The 18,013-nt window shown below is 34.0% G+C and overlaps 1 protein-coding gene across 1 annotated transcript in view; it reads right to left on the minus strand.

Moving 5' to 3' along the window:
- EYS (eyes shut homolog) overlaps positions 1-18,013 on the minus strand; it is a 674,079-nt gene that overhangs the window by 564,335 nt on the left and 91,731 nt on the right. Inside the window, exon 11 of the mRNA XM_056488606.1 lies at positions 17,316-17,420. Within this exon, the coding sequence (XP_056344581.1) occupies positions 17,316-17,420 (105 nt within the window). The remainder of the gene's footprint in view (positions 1-17,315; positions 17,421-18,013) is intronic.

Consider the following 18,013-nt stretch of genomic DNA (forward strand, 5'->3'; position numbering starts at 1 on the left):
TTGGGTCCTTCCTTTTTTGCCCTTTGGAAAAGGAAGATTGAGGCACAGGGAAGGGGGAGAAATGTGTCTCTCCTGCTTGAAGATTAAAAGAGAGAAAATGGTCAACCATTTTTTTCCACAGAGAATTTATTTCCCAGCTGATGCAATAGAAAATATTGTTACTGCATTAGCCTATTTATTGGATAAATTTCTTAATATTTCTGTGAAGTTTGTGTATTTACATATATTGTATATAATGAACTGTCAGATTATAAGATCCTCAATAGGAAATGGCTTGATGTACAATGCACCAAATTATTAATTCACATTGATGATGTTTATCTTTTATGCCCAGTACTCCTCCTCCATCTTTTACACGTAATATCAAATTATTGTACAATATTTGTACTGTCTTTAACATGCTCACTATTAAAAAATCAATGAACTTCAATAAAATTGATTTTTCAAACACAGCCTACAGGGTATTCTGTAAGAAATTATACCTTGTCTTCAGATTTATTTTTTTTTTTTTTAACTCTGCTTGGCTAGGTATAATGTCTGGAATTTTGTTTTTAATAAATACAGGTTTTAGTTAATAAGGAGAGTTGAGAAGCTATCTCCCTTAATCTGCTCACCATCAGCTAGGTGTTGCAGTCCAGGGTGTGGTTTCTGGCTCAGGATTTCTATAGTATGAAAGCACATGAAGCATATGCTGAAGTGTGTCCACAGGCTCAAATTCAGCTTGCTATGACTCAGTGCCTTACCAGCAGAGTTATGTTCTCCCCTGCTTGTAGTGGTAATCACCCCAGCTCTTTGGAATTATTCCAGTTACTGGACTTCTAATTCTACCCTGTTGAACTTTTGTGATTCTTGCTACCCAGCTTTTCAAGTCTGTCAAAATCTCTCTCTATGGGTGCTTCTCCTTCTGACCAAATCACTTCACCCAGTTCAATGTCATGCACAAATGATGCATTCAGTCCTGTCATCCATATAGTCTAGAAAGATATTGAACAGTATTGAGCACTGAATGAACCCACAAACCCAGTCATGAGTGGGTGCCAGTCCAACTTTATTCACCCACCTTGTGCTCTACAGTACAGGCCATTTTGCTCCAATTGTGGCCATCTGTGCAGTCCATTGCTTAACCAAACTGTCAGAAGGGATACTGTGGGACACTGTGCCAAAATGATTTACTAAAGTAAAAAAAAATAAATTCACAGGTCTCTTATAATCCAGTGAACAAACTGCTTCATCATTGAAAGCAATCAGGTTGGTTAAACCCAATTTACCTTGTTAAAGCTGTGTTGGCTTTTGCCAACAAATCTGCCACATAAGAATGTAAACCCACACCACTCAGTAGTCAGCCTGTCTGCAAACAGCAGTGATGCTTCCAGCAGGGTCAAAGGCTGTGGTTCTCAGTCTGTGTGGACAACAAATATAATTAAAGTGTTTGTGGTGGCCTCCAGGATTCTTTCAAAACACCATATAATCATATATATCAAAATCATTTTTTAAACTCTAAATTACACTTCTCTTCACTTTCACAGAAGTGGGTGTGGAAATAATGTAGCTTTATTCTGTACCTTAATCTCTTTCATATTTCTTAGAATTTTATTGTGGTTCTAGAGAAGTTTCTTGCCTTGTGATATTAACCCTCAAGTTTTGAGGCAGAAATTAGGGCTTTACCATTACTTTCCAAATATTGCTGAACACTGTGATCACAACTTGGTATTAATTAAATGGTAAAAGTTACTATAAACCTTAAAAAAAAAGGACAGTAAAGAGGATTTACTTGGTTAAAAAGTAGCTAATAAAACAACATCATGCCATGTTTTGCATAGTATTTTAGAACATAACTATATTTTATATCAATCCATAACTGTATCACTATATCACTCCATGTCCAGGCCAGCATGTTCTTTGGGAATTAATCTCTTTGTTCTGATGCATATGTCCTTAGATCTTTAATTGTGTTCAGATATAATTCATTATGTTCAAATAGAGGTAACTTAATATATAAGGGTCAGACTCTTGATGCTACAGTCCCTGTGTGCCAGGCAACCAACTTGCATTTATTTTAAGTTACATTCTGTATTTTCAAATAGAAGTTAAATTCTGTGAATACTAATATAATTAATGAGTGATGGACTATTAAACATGTGGCAATTATACACTATGATTAAGCAATCACTGAAATTCAGCTAAAAGAGCAAAATGTACTAATAGCATAAAATCCATTTTGATTAATATCCCTAGCATCAAGAATTTATAAACTGTCCTTTCAAAAATGTGTGTATCACTCAATTGTAAGGAAATACTGGAGCAATAGTCTATTTTAGCTTTGTCATCATGGCTACCAGCTTGATCCATCTGTTAACGTGAAGGACACCATAAAGCATACGTGAAATAAATCAATTTTTTATGATCTTAATAAGGATAGGTACCAAAATATATAACAGAAATATTTGAAGGACTTTCTTGGTTTTCTTCATTGCATTTATATTTCCAGGTATTTTTTTTGCATAGCGCCTGCACCTCTCTTAAATTTATTGTAATATGTTTGTTTAGTTTATAAGCTATATTTAATAAAAATGCTACATATAATTGATATATATTTATATATATATGAGGAGCAATCATTTGAATGACAATAAAGCTTTTTTTTTTGTCAGATTTTTCATCCTGTCATTTAAACAAAAATAACATCTACCAGTAAAACTGGATGAAGAGACAGATCATTCAGAGGCAATCAGAATGGATATTCTAGGGCAATAAGACTACAGAAATAGAAACAGTCTGTCTGCAAGATACAAACTATATAGGATTTAGCCAATTTCTAATTTACAAGGTCAGTTATCTTTCCTGTTAATCCATAGACATTTTGACCTGTGTCTAGCCCATCTAGTCACCCACCAAGCATGCTACCTTCCACTTACTGCAGAGAAACTCTAATGCAACATTGTCTGGCTCATAGTCTTGCATTTTTAATACAAATATTTTGCACTCTATTTTTACTATTACTTTCCTTTCATATTCTTTTCTTCTCTTGAGGAAAGTTGCTGCATTATCTTCCTAGGTCTAGTACCTTTCCCAGATGAATGTGTTTTCAGTGCTAGCATGCTTTAGCCTGGCCACTGCTACCTGCTGGTGGCTGTACAGTTCTGTCCATTCTCCAGCTCAGCTCTCAGCTTAAGACCACTTCAGCCAGATCCAGACCCCAGGCTTTACATGTATTATTCACATTCCTGTCACTTTACCCAGACCTCTCACTCGTTCTGCACTGTTTGTCCAGCCAATTGCTCACTCACATTTTGACAATGCACAGTTGCCATTTGCTTCTGTCATTTTGTCGGGGTTAGCATTGCAATTTTAACACTCAATCGTTCCAGCAAAACAGCCTGGCTTGTTGAGAAAGTTTGACTTCAGATTCCAAGATGTAGCTGTGAGATTCAGAAAATGCAGCACGTATCTCACAAAGCATGAAAACTATAATTTAGCATTGAAATGCAATCAGAGATAGAAGGCTATGAAAGAAATAAAATGAAGTGCCATGGCAACACCACTTTTTTGTTGCTGCTGTTTGTTTGTTTGTTTGAGTTTTGGCTATAAGGCATTATTCTTTCAAAACAAATTTTCTGTTAGAACATTCTTCTTCTTTTCCTTCTCAGGAAAATACAGATGAACTGAACCCAGTCTGACAGTCAAGACAACATTTAACACAGATATTTTTCCAGTGATTCTAAAGCTAGTAGTTCATAAAGTATTCTCTTTTTCAAAGCTATATTCACCTTGAAAAATGCATGATTCACTGTAAATCATGAGTAAAGTCCATAATGTTTCACTAGAGTCAAGATTTCAACTTATCTTTTCGAAGTCTTTCTAATGAGATGCCAGCTGGTAGCTACACCTAGTTGTTGAACAGTTACTAAATTTTTCCAAAATAAATATTTCAATATAAGCAGTTACCTGCAATACAAAAAACTCTCAGGACTTGGGAGAATGACTGTGTTACTTGGTTTTCTGTCAGCAAGAAATTCCCTTCTAATGTTACTAGGGATTATTGTTTTGGTTTTTTTGGGGGGGAGGAGAAGGGACAGGAAGAAGTAAGCACATATTGCAGAGTCATTATAATTTGCTTTATTTCTTAATGAAGTACAATGATCTAGAAAAGCAGACTTTTAAATTGGTTTCAAATGTCCCAGAGTATAGGAGTGAAAAGCTGATAGGACCTTTCTGACATTTGTGATATTAATATGAAAATCTGCTAAACCTCATTGTATTACAAAGACTAAAAACTCTGGTCAGTTTCAACTTGATGATAGGTACAGCCTCAAGAAATCTAATTAACTCACTGTTATTCTTTCCACTACTTTTAAGGTTGTTCTTCTGGAGGAATCTCCAGAAGATTAATTTCACTGCAGATGCATTTCACTGAGTAATCAAGTTTGGTTGGTAATGACTGTTCTTTTGGTGATCTGAAATACATTTATTCTTTTGTAGAAAATGAATAATTAGAAGACATTTAGTGTAGCTAATTATTTCTCTGGATTTCATTAAGTAGAATAAATAATTATTTAATTCATCACATGCACAGCTAGCAAGTACAATTATCTGATCAATATAGTTTCATAAATGATAGTGACATTATAGACATTGTCACTTTTTCCTGATATTCCTTGTGATGTACTAAAAACCATCTGCCTTTATAAAAGGCAAAAAGGTAATGGATGTATTCAACTTAATACAAGTCATGATAGCCTGTCTTTTATAATAGGTATAAATCTTCCTGAAATGTATAATTTTTCTATTTTTTCTCTAAATTATAATAAAGCTGTTAATGAAATATTGTCTAATTATCTCTTGAAAGTCTTGACTATTAATTTCTCCTTCTAGAGCCAGATGATATTTCATATGCTAGAATATATGCGAAAATGTATTCTTTTTTTACTTGTTAAAAAGTTCTGTCCTTGTTATACATTTGTCAGTTAATTAAAATTAGAAAATGGAGACTAAGACATGATACTTTAGGCATTTAAATAGTTTATTATATTTATCCTGATACCTTTAAAAATAAACTTTATGAGTTCAAGTTTATGTAATAAAACTTTTTGCAAGCAAAATCTCATTAAATTCAGTGAATAACTTCTAATTCAAAAAAGTCGCAGGTCTAAAAGTTCTATTTCTATCTACTCCATGGATGGTAAGGTGTTCTGATGCTTCTAATGACTGAAAAGCTTTGTCATTAGCTCTCTTTTTCTATCACAGTGGAGAATTCACAATAGATTTTTGTCTTCAGGGAGCTAAAATTGAACATGTTACCTTAAATGTAGAAAAAAATTGAATCTATGATAAGAAAATCACAATGCCTAAATACTCAATTACCACTGTCAGTCTTTCAGCTCTCAGTGATAACTTGTTTTATGTGTCCTAAGCAAAAAATGTGGAAAATGAAAACTATTCCTAAAATACATCTTTTCCATGTATGTTCTTAAAAAAAAACCAATAAAAGGACTACTAACTCAGAGATATGAAGGAGAAATAGAAAATTTGGAAAAGTAACAGCTAAGAATGTGATTTATGTTACTAACATTACTATTTGCAGCACACATTTACAATATTTACAATAAGTTTGAGATGCTGCATTCAGTTTACTCAGTTGCATTAGAATATGTGGACAAAAAAGGTTCAAGAAAAAGGTAAGTGTAGCTAGTGATGCTAGCTACTTCCAAAGTTCAGTTCATAGCTATGTCTATATACATTTGCCACAGCAGTGGATAAAAGTAATGCTCTTTGCATTTTGAAGAATATTTAGAATTTTTTATTACAGCAAAAGTCCACAGGAATGAAATAAGTATTCAATCTCATAGAGAAACTTCAAAAGAGAGTTCCACTCTCTTGTAGTAGAGCATGTGGGTGGCCATGGGTAGCTAATATGAGTTTGCAGTGTAACATGATAGAAAAATGCAATTCAGTGAAGGCAACATGTCATGGAGGCTGAAGGCAGTTGTCATTCTGTACAGCTCATGTGGTTCAGAATCACCCAAACATGCCATTCTATTGCATGTACCTTGACATCAGAGAAGTTGTTGACATACAGCTTGAGAAGATAATTGTGTTGAAGGACTGTATATTTGAAGTAAAAAAAAAAAAATTCTTAGTAAGATGCAAGTGGGTGGACAAGAGCATTACTCACAGCATTTATCACTCCTATATATACCTGAAGAAAGAAAATGACTGGTGAGATTATCTATTTTTTGTGCCACTGTAATGCTACTGCAGCTCTGCAACAGCAGAGCTAAATTTATCTCAAAGCATACCAGAATATGCTACAAATCTGTTTCACTAAAATGTTGATATGTTAATGCCTTTATTAATCTTTAGAATATAATTGCATCTCATTTTATAGAATGAAAAAAGAAGGAAAAGATATGATAATGAGATTAGTTAATGCTGGTGGGCAGCTGAGCCAGTGGGATGAGGGAGAGAATTGGAAGAACAAAAGTAAGAGCAACCCATGGGTTTGGAGAAAGACAGTTTGGAAAAAGAGAGTTTAATGGGGAAAGCAAAGCTGTGCATGCAAGCAGAGAAAAGCAAGGAATTTGTTCACTGCTTCACACCAGTCAGTTGCTCAGCCATCTCTAGGAAACAGTGACTTGGGAAGACAAACGTCCCTCACGTCCTTCTTCCCTCAGTTTTATATGCTGAGAGTGATGTCATATGGTATGGGATGTCCCTGTGGTCAGCTGGGCTCAGCAGTCCAGCTATGGCCTCTCCCAGCTCCTTGTGCATCCCCAGCTACTTGCCAGCAGGGCAGTGTGAGAAACAGAAAAGGCCTTGCTGCACAAACACCACTTAGCAAGAAACATTGGTATAATATCAACACTTATTTTGTCAGAAATCCAAAACACTGCATTTATATGAGGTGCTGTGAGGATCATTAACTCCACACCAGCCAAAACCAATAGAAATTTTTAAAAGGTAAGGGTTTGTTTTGGATGACAAGCAAGTTAATTTAATGAAGAAGAAGCTAAATGAACTTGCTTGATATAAAAAAACATGAATTTGACCAAGAAGTTCAACTAAAGTTTAACTAAATCCCAGTTAGCAAAGCTGAATAATTCTCTTGGAATCATGTGCAATCTGTACTATGCTCTATTTCTCTCCTGGTTGATGTCCAGACTCCCCATCCAGCTGTCAAAGCATGCTTTTTATTCTCTGAAAGTCCAGCTGACACAGTTGGCACAGTCTCAGTTTTAAGCTTAAGGAAGAAAGCTGCTGAATCCTCTCAGGGAGTATTTGCAGACAGCTTATGGGCTGGATTCCTGCCTAGTAAATAGAAAGAGTAACCAGATATCAAATTTTTCTGTCTAACCACAGTTTATGCAAAATAAGCTGGAGGAAATAACCATGCCTAGTTATGAAGGCAGACTAGCACTTCAGACATGTCCTCTGTACTGCTAACCACAATGGATTATTTCATTGTGACAGTGCCCATCAGTGATAAATTTGCCATTCCAAGTTGGTCTGCAAAGATATATTTTATCTATAAGTGTAAGTATCTTTCCTCAGCCCTTTTATCAATTGCAATTCATAAACAGTAAATAAGTAAAACATGTGGCAAGTCTGCACTAACATATAGGAGTGTAATAAATGGTACTAAAAGAAGGCATAGAAATTATACAAAGTGATGACATATTCCATTAAGTACATCATGGTTTAACATCCACATTCAGGTAAATAAGAATATATTTCTCATTCAATTAAAAAAATAAGGAAGACAAAAGAAAATGATGTGTAGGGTAAATAATTAAGTTTACATGGAATTTAGTTAAAGAAACATTTCACAAATTTTCTTGATGATAAAAAGTCATCACCTATAGAAAGGATAAAAGTCAGTGAACTTTTTATTTAAATGTTTGCCTGAGAAAGTACATACAGAACTTTTTCATCAACCTATGATTTGTTTGTAAAATCAAATTAATTTCCATAAACAATTTCAATTTCTTACATGAACAGTCTGCTAGAGAGATATTATATGTATATTTTAAATGTTATTGTTATGAGTTTTTGTTTATAAAAAATTATCATTGATATGTAAATTGAATTTCTAGGTATCATAAGAAATCTACAAAGATGAAAGTGAAACTACATATGTAACCAAGAAAGTTTATATTGAATTTATGTAATTAAAATGTCATTAAGATGCAGCCAATGGCTCAATGTCCAAGTTGAGATCAGTGACAAATGGCTTTTCTCAGGGGTCACTCTTTGGACCAGCATTGTTTAACATCTTTGTTGGCACTAGGACAATGGAATTGAGAACACCCTCAGGCAACTTTGCTGTCTACACCAATCTGTGTGGTGTGCTTGATATGCTGCAGGGTAGGGATGGCATCCAGAGGGACCTTGACAGGCTTGAGAGGTAGTTTAAAATATAAAATGCAAGAATCCACACCTGGGACAGGGCAATTCCAAACACAAATACAAGCTTGGCAGAGGTTTGGCAAAGTTTTGGCAAGGTTTGCAAGAACAGGATAGAAAGGACAGAAAAGGACTTTGGGGTATGAGGTGTGTAGTGAGAGGACCAGGTGGGGATGGATTCTAGTACCTGAAGGGGGGTTTATGAAAGCCAGGGAGAGGGACTTTTTCTACAGATAGATAGTGACAAAGACAAGGGGAAATGGTTTCAAACTGAAAGAGGGCAGATTAGATATGAGGGAGAAATTCTTTACTGTGAGGGTGGCGAGGCACAAGAACAGGTTTTCTGAAGTTGTGAATACTTCATCCCTGGAAGTGTTCAAGGCCAGGTTGGGTTAAAAAACTTGGTCCAGTGGAAGGTGTCTTTGCAGGAGTGCTGGAATTAGAGGATCTTGAAGGTCTCTTCCAATGCAAACCATTCTATGATTCTGTGCAGATTATAGGTTTATAAAATATCTGCACCAAAAAAAAACCCCATACCCAGGCACAAGGTGCATAGATGAGTAGGTTGTCCCAAGTGTACAGGCTGTATTTAATAAAAGACATACAGAGAAGTACTTGACATAACACTCTAGAATTAGACAAAATGAAAATATTTTGTTGAAGAATCAATTAACCTTGGAAAGGGATCCCAGTTTAACCCCAGAGATCATCATTACATTTGATCATGGGCAGAGCTGCCCCTAAATTCTATACATAATGCTGCAGAAAACTCCAGTGGGTTGTGAAGGTGTTCCTTTCTTAAGGAACAGATGTGCAAAATTGGTCATTGGTGACCTTTATGTTGTTGCTAATTACATCAGCTTTGTTTTATTGCTTTTAAACTGTGAATCTCTTCTCAGGACTTTCTGATTCTGTGTGGACTGAGTACTTGATTTGAAGACTGCCTATGGAGGTTGGATGCAGCAACAGATTAATAGTGTGTGCAGCCTAGATTATAAGGTGGCTGAAGTAAAACCATGCTATTAATTAATTTTAATTTTTATTTCTAATTGCTGAAGTCATATACAGATAGGGTTTGTTTTGTCTGAAACAGTGTGCTTTAACAATTTGGGCAGTAGCCTCACTATTTCAGTCCCTAGTTATCCTCTAAAAAGGACTGCCAATTATGTTTAAAATAATAAAATTGTGTGGTAGCTTTTGTGAGGTTTCATTTTACTGAGCTTTTAAAATGTTCCTTATTACAGCTAATTTTCACTGTTTGTACAGGCTGTGATCCTGCCCATATCATCCTTCATGTTATTTTTTTGATAATTCAGATTTAGTTGTATTACATATGCATTTTCCACTCATCCTTTTCACATCCAGAGAGTGGATTAAAGCATAACATTGTACTTTATTAAAATAGATAAACTCTTTTAAGAATGTTAAAGATACAATGTGAAAAACATGGAAGAAAATTATGTGAATCAAAAAAACCAAAACTCTGAAATTCATTTGTAAAGATGAAAGAATGGCATCAGATTAATGCTAAGGAGACCTTTGTCTGCTTTTACTGTACTGCCTTTAATCACAGAGTAAATCACATCAGCTGGTATTCATCTTATCTATCTTCTGCTGGCTAAAATTTTGTTTTCTGAATGCAAGTTCTCTCATTTTTAACTAACACAAAAGACTGGTACATCTAGCAAAATGTTCATCCCATCTGTATTAATGTTGTCTATAAAATTAAAAAATAGGGAAATTAAGCTATGAGATATCCAACTATTTCCCATTTCATTTGCAACAATGAGGATTGCCCTTAAAACAAACAAACAAACAAAACCTATTGAACTCTCTGGATCATATTAATAATGAAAACAGCATGAAGAAAGCAGGTTATATAAGTGCTTCTTATATAAATCAGGCACCATGAGACTATTACAATGCAAATAGAAAAATACTTTCTGTCACATGTTTTATCTAATATTCTATATGAATAAAAGGGAAATATATATCAATTTAAATAACATACAACAAAAAAGATAAGTAGCATAGGAGTAATGCAGAAATGTTTTTTTGAAACCAGAGAAGGGAGGTTGTCATGGAAACAGCTGGGTTAGAAATTTTTTTGTTGCTGCAATTTTATTCAGCTGATGATTATTTTTTATGTTATTTTAATAAATTATTCTTCCTGAAGTCATTAATGATTTTAATTTTTCAGAATACAGTGTTATGTTAAGAACTTTACAGATATAAAGGAGAGACTAATGGCATATTCATGTACACTGAAACATACAAAAATGAAAATTTTCAGCTTATTTCTGCTCTCATCTAGCTGAAAGGCTAAAAGGAAATCTGAATAAAAGAGTGACTCATTCCCTCAATAAAAAGCTATCATGACACTCTACACAATATTTTGCCTCAAGTGAACTAAAAGAAGAGGAAAATCTGTAGAAACAGTTTCACTAACTTTGAAATACTTAAAACATTTATACATGAATAAAACAGGTAAGCTGAAAAGTTCAACAAGCAGAAGTCATCTATAAATGCAATTTTAAACCAAAAAAGTTTAGAATTAAAACAAGTAAATTAAACAAGTAGCAGGGTAACCAGAAAGAAACACAAGTACTCATTGACAAAAAATTCTTGCTAAATAGCCCTGTCTGCATTTACCTAGTTTTATGAGCATACCTGCAACAAATACAAATTTCTAAATATTAATTTTCATAGAGAAAAAAAGGTGAAATACCAAAGGAAGCAGTATGGAAAGAGTAATGAGTGGCATGTCTTCAGAAAACAACCTGAAGGAAGCCATATAAAACAAATGTAAAAGCAAACTCATAGCATTAATAGTGTTTCAATGAGCAATATAAATAGCCAAAATGAAAAACATCACCAGGGACTAATAAAAACATTCTGAAGTCTGAGCCACATAAAAGAAGAATGTACAAAGAAACTACAAGGCCATAAAACATACAGGGAATGAATCCATGAGTTTGAAAATGTACATTATTTCTTGGAATAAGAGCTGATCTAAGTCTCCATGGATATTTTTTTCACTGCTAAACATGCTGGTTCACTGATAGGCAAAAAGTTTCCTGGACACATTAATCTTAACAAAGGTTGGAGCACAACACAGGTCCCTTAAGATTTTGTCATCACTTATCTGCACTTCAGTTTTCTGATAGATTGTGGAGAATTACATTCACTCTATATTGAGCCAAAACCATGTTAGTTCCAACATCACCATTAAATCAAGTATCAAACAGTAGCTGCATATATATCATCACTTAAATTTCCTTGGCTTCCATCACTGAAGATGGCATATAGGTTGCACTTTTATTACACTGAATTCAGAATACATATTAATCAATACTAATCAATCCTTATGTTTCTAATGATAAAGATCACATGGGGGGACAGCAAGTGATAGCAAGAGACAGTGCCTATCATTTTCCACAGTATTTTTGATACTGACTGGAAGTTTTCTCTGCTCCAAGGAAAGAGCCCGGAGTTTCTTCCAATAAAATCAATTAAAAGCATCAGATGGTATTATTTAAAAACAAAAGATGCCTTGCTATGTTGGAACAAAGGTTTCAGAATCCTTGGATTTCCTGTGCCATCTTCCAGACATAGCTGCTACAGGTGCAGCACTTGGCTCTATGACAGTACTGAGCAGAAGGTTTTTTTAGGACCTTTCCACCCTGCTTATAGGACTTATTGTTACAGTGCTTTCCCCATATTTCAAAAATCTTATTAAAAATTTCCTTATGTTACTTGTATCAATGAATAACCTGAATTTAAATGTCGTAGAATTTTCTTCCTACAAATTTTATCCTTTCTTGCAAGACAGACTAGAAGAGGCTAAAATAATGAAGGTTCCTATTTTTACTTTTCTTTTCCTTAAATCTGCTGATACACAACACTGACTCTTGTGGGTTTGTGGTGGGTTCAGCTTGGATGGCTTCCAGACCTCCATCTAGCTAGCTGCCTTCTTACTCCTTCTCGTCAGCAGGAGGGGGGGAGAATATTGCATGAAATATATCATTGGTTGAGATAATTACAGTGAGATCACTTACTAATGAGAATGATGGAAAAAATAAACTCACCTTGAAGAAAATGAATTTAATTTATTGCCAACAAAACCTAGAGTAGGATAGTGAGGAATAAAGCAAAAACTAAAACATACTACATTTGACCTGACCTGCCTAAAGTTCAGAAATAATGCTTGTAAAATCTCCTGCACAAGGTCATCAGAATATAGCTGTAACTGGTCACCCAAGCTCACACAATTACTTTCCTGTCAAACAGTTTCCAAAGATGTTTACAACGCTCACCTGAGAGCCATGCATGCCTTAAAAGGACTTAGGTAATGATTTTATACCATATTTAAACAATTGTCTGATTCTATATGCTATATTTACTCCCTATTATGTTGAGGTGAAAAAATAAAGATCATGCTCTGTCACAAAAATCCACAATAGTAGACCCTGAAGAATCCATTACTTAAAGTGATCCATACCTTTTCATGAATGGGCTTCCTGTGTTGTGTTAATAAAACTAGAATACAGTACAGGGAAATTAGAAAAACAAAACTAAAAGAAACAACAACCACAACAAAGAACCATCGCCAAAAAACCCCCCAAACCCAAACCAAACCAAACCAAACCAAACCAAACCAATAAAATAAAACCACCCCAACATCAAAGCAAAATTGGTTACAAGGAAAGGATTTTGCCTAGTTATCTACATTTAAAATTTGACTCTAGGTATTTCATGTTTCCAGCAACGCTGAGATACTTGTATGTAAATTAATGATCTATATGATTAAATTACTTCATTCCATCCTATTTAGTGATGATATCTTATCATCAGCAGGATGGACTACTGGAATAAATTCTAAGAAAGGTCTCTGCTGTATTACAGAGAATTTTAATGGATTATTTTTAAAGCTGCTGAAGGGGATTTGTCATATAAAAATAAAAGCTTGAGTATTAAAATTGATCACATATTAAGAAATTAAATAACCTGAAAGTAATTGATAAAGCACAATATATATTTTCATAAAATGAGGTCGTAGAATTAAATGTACATATTTTAGATTTGTTAAATATATAGAGTTCTGGTTTTATTAACAAGGAAAAACAATTGTGCTTCTCAAGGATTAACAAACTCTATATGTAAGTTTGAAAACAAACTAAAAAAAGCAGGTTTCTGGGTCTTTTTAATGGACTGTGTAGGGTGCAGAAGCATTTGGGGTAGATCTGGAAGAACTCTTCAGAAGAAAAAACTGTTTTGGAAAGTTCATATAGACATAAATATGTTAGATTGATGATTGCCTTAATATAGCACAGATCAATTTGCACATACTTTGTGTTCTTGCCACTTTAAGCTCTTTAAATAAAATAAAACTAGAGAACCACAAGTCTCAATCAAAAGCAGTTTTATCAGATTATTAATCTTCTTGACAATTTAATTCTCTTAACTCCCCCCAATGGCAATATGTTAGTTGCTCTGCATTATATAAAGACACAGTATCTGAAAGATCCAACTTCTCAGAAGCAGCCTAAGTATCACGTTCTTGTTGAGTTAATGAACCTTGTTTATTAATCAGGCTAATCAGCTTGCTTTCTTCAGATACAACCAAATATCTACAGCACACAGTACTGAGAAGAATCCAGTCTTACATTTTTCATGTTCATGTTCTCATTGGGCCAGTTATGCATTTTCCAGATCCATGTGTTACCAGATGAGCTTTTGGAAAAATATATATCTTTATAATAAAAATGTGCTAGTCTTAACATCCACTTTGAATGGAAATTCTGTAAGGTTAAAGATAAAATTCACTCTTTTCTTTCAAAACATATAGGTTTACTCTATATTTACTATTATACAGCATCTATTAATTATTAGGCCATGTCAAGACCATTAGTTAAACTGTCTTCACCCACTGCTAATGCAAAGCTCTTTGGGAGTTTTTCCACATCTGTATTAGCTTAGCATTAATGTTTCTGAAAGAAAAACTAAAAATAAATTAATCTTTGCCTTCAAAATTGTACTTTAAGAGGACTTATGATCACTTATATTCAAATAAATTAAAATACTGTTATGCCATAATTTGAAGACAAAATATTCAATTAATTTTAATGTATGCAACTGCTAACTGTGGTTACCCCCAAATGCAAAGGCTGACCTTTTAGTTAAAGGTAAAAATCAGTGCTGCTCACTTTTGATGTGGGAGAGATGTTGTCATATTACTTGTCCAACAAAGTTGTCCTAAGATGCTTCTAGTAAAATACAGATACTATTACTTATAAAATAATAATCTAAATAAAATTAGAAATAGAACCTCCACTGAGACAGGGGAAAGATCTTTTATGTTCATTGTAACATATTTCATATTGAAAAGTCAAATTTGAGAAGACATCATTATACACTTAAATAAGGTGTAAATACTATCTTAGACAACAGAGGCAAAGCAGAAATGTGCAAGGAAAACAACAGCTACCCACCTAATGAATAAAAATGTTATTGGTCTAGTCAGAAAGACAGTTACAGATACAAGTTTTTTCATTTACAAGAACTTGATCATTAGGGTATATCCAAACTCTCTGTGTTCCCTTGTCTATTTCTATTGAATACATATGATTTATTCAATGTTTTCATTTTTTATTTACCTACTATTACTTACTTGCTAAAAAGCCAGCAACTACAGTTCCTCTGATATGCAAAACTTACTTTTTCCAGAAAGGACACTGGCTGTCAATGAAAGTTTGGAGGGATAAATTGCCATTTTTCACTTAAAGATTAGTCCAAGTCAGCTGTGTTATCTTTTGAAGTGATACTTTTGTTAGAACTGAGCTAGCAGTAAAAATATCCAGCAGTGTAGCTACTTGTGATTTCAGGCAATTTACAGACTTTATTTAATCATATCAATGTATTTGCAAGGTGGTTACATTTGTTTATCTGCACCTTCACGTAGAGAATATGAACTGAGATATTAATTAATTTAGCCAAGGGCAAAAATAGAATGTGTATCACGTTTAGATTAAATTTCTCCTCTTTTTAGCTCATTGTTAGGTATTCACATCAGTACAAAATTTTCCCCTTCTCTAATTCAGTTTGCTATTATATTAATAATCTAGCTGCAAATTTTGATACAGCAAGTCTTAATTCTTTTCAGGAAAATAATCATTTCTGCAGATGACCCTTGGTTCACTATGAGGTTTTTTTTGATCATTTGACTGATGATGAGGAGGAATCACTGCTATAGACTGCATTTTTTTAGAGCCACTAGAATGAAACTCATGATTTTTAGTATATATGTCCATTACATAAACTTCATTGTTCCACATGACACACACACTGGGAATTATAATGAAAATTAATTGGATAAGGAAACCTTTACAAAGGGACTGGCTTTTCTTTAAAGAAAGAGTCACAGACTATTGCTAATAAAATGCCACAGCAATTTTGTTTCCTGTCACTGACATGTGTTCACTGACATGTGTTCTGCTGTATGAAAAAGATCCCCTTTTAGATCTGTGGAAAGAAGAGGTTCAGGATGCTTCTGTGTAAAATCCACTGTAGATAAAAGTTTTGGTGAACACCAAAAACAATCAAAACACATGATAGCTAAGTGGTGCATTGAATGTGATAATCTCCATCTCAGAAGAACAAAGGAAATAATGTTTGTGTTAATGTTTTGCTGCAGCCTTTACTCAGTGAATCACCTGATAGACTTAGATTTGTCTCAGTGAAGCAAAAGCATCACCTTATCTTTGAAGATATAACTCAGTACTGTCTTCAGTTCCCCACTCAGCAGATACCAATCTTAAGGCATTTAAGGATATTATGTTATTAAATTCATTAAAGTTCTCTTAAAATAACTTGTTCAGGTTGAGAGGATTCACTGGAGACCTGGATTTCAGTACTCTGACATTTCAAGGCATTACTGATCACCATCAGTTTATCTTCAAAACACCACAGGACTATAAGTACTTCTTAGCCCATAACTGTATAAAATTAGTTTTCTTGACCTTATCTTCCATAAGAACATGAGCTTGCACGTCAAAACCAATACAATTTTAGAATTTATCAGTAATTTATCATCCATATTTATGAATATATTTACAAATTGCAAAATCGTTACCCCAGGCTCCTTTGACCAAAGCAATTTCTAAGGTTAGGAATTTCTAGCCCAACCTTTTCTACATTTTCTTAGTCAACACAAAATTATGTGCAAAATCTCAAATTAAACAATGTATATATAATTAGCAAAGCAAAATCTTCAGTATCATATATCTTTCTCTCTAATTTTGACTGGTCTTTTTGCATTGCTGTTAATTCACTTGCCACCTGGCCTGAGGCATCTTAGATGTCCCTTATAACCTCTAGAACAACTTCCAGCCTTATACAATACTATGGATACTTCAGGAAAATTCTGATGCTATGAAGATCAGGCAAACAGACTGAGGTCATACAAACTTTAGAGCAATATTCAGTTCTTTTGGGAATTAGTAATTAGGCAAGTGGAACAGGATTTGAAAGACTGGGGTTTCTATGTTTGCTAAATTTCAACATTTTGCTGCCTAAACCCTATATTTTTTGAAAGAATGTGTTGCTGTGAGGTGTCCATATGAATACACACCACATAATTTAAAGTTCTGTCATATTTCTTTCCCAATATGTTCCAGTAAAAGTACTTTTTTTATCCAAGTAATCTATAATTATACAAATTTCTTATGAAAAATTAGAGAAAAAGTTTCTTTTTATTAGTTTAAATATCTAGCTTTGTAAATTTCACAATGCAAGCAGAATTCTTGGATTGTACAAGACTTTATAGGACTTGAATAGCAAATGTAGGTCTCCAATGAAGCAATATAATGGCAATATTTTGTCTGTGTATCAATTACATAAAAAGTATAAATGCTTACCAAAAGGGCAATTGCATTTAAAGCCACTAATGTCCTCTTCACAGGTTCCTCCATTCCAACAGGGTTTGTCTTGACACTCACTGATGGGAACAGAACATGTTTCTCCTGAAAATTTGAATTAAAAAAAAAAAAAGGACAAATAAGCTGACATGTTCAAAAAACAGAGATATGTTGGTAATAAAAAAAGTCAATGGGATTGTCACAGTTTGCGTGGTGACATCACTGGCCACAGTACACTGCACACACAGGACCACTGATAGACTCCCTGTGTGTCTTGAATTTTCCTGCTTCATTGGTTACAGGGCAGTCCATTTTGACAGGCAAAGTTGTAAGCATTACAATAAGGCAAATAGAAAGCTTTCCTGCTGAGGTTACACCTAGTCCTGAAGTTGTTTTTTTTTTCCAGTATACAAATCTACAGCATACAAGCAATTTTGTCCTGTTTCGTCAATAATTTTCTTCATTTTGTTCTCTGACACCTTTGAAACAGAATTGGGAAGTATCATTGCATATGAAAATCAGACCAACACTGATTTACAGATATTTAAGTGTAATAGAACAATTCAGCTTATGTTCTACAGCAAGTTGTCAGTACTGTAATAGTGGACATTTCTCTTCGTCCATGTAATACAGAGGAGAAGATCAAATCACTAAAGAACATTTAATGAAGCAAAATGAAGATAAAAGGGAATGAAATA

This window comes from Oenanthe melanoleuca, chromosome 3 (assembly GCF_029582105.1).
Source record: "Oenanthe melanoleuca isolate GR-GAL-2019-014 chromosome 3, OMel1.0, whole genome shotgun sequence".
NCBI classification, from domain to species: Eukaryota; Metazoa; Chordata; class Aves; order Passeriformes; family Muscicapidae; genus Oenanthe; species Oenanthe melanoleuca.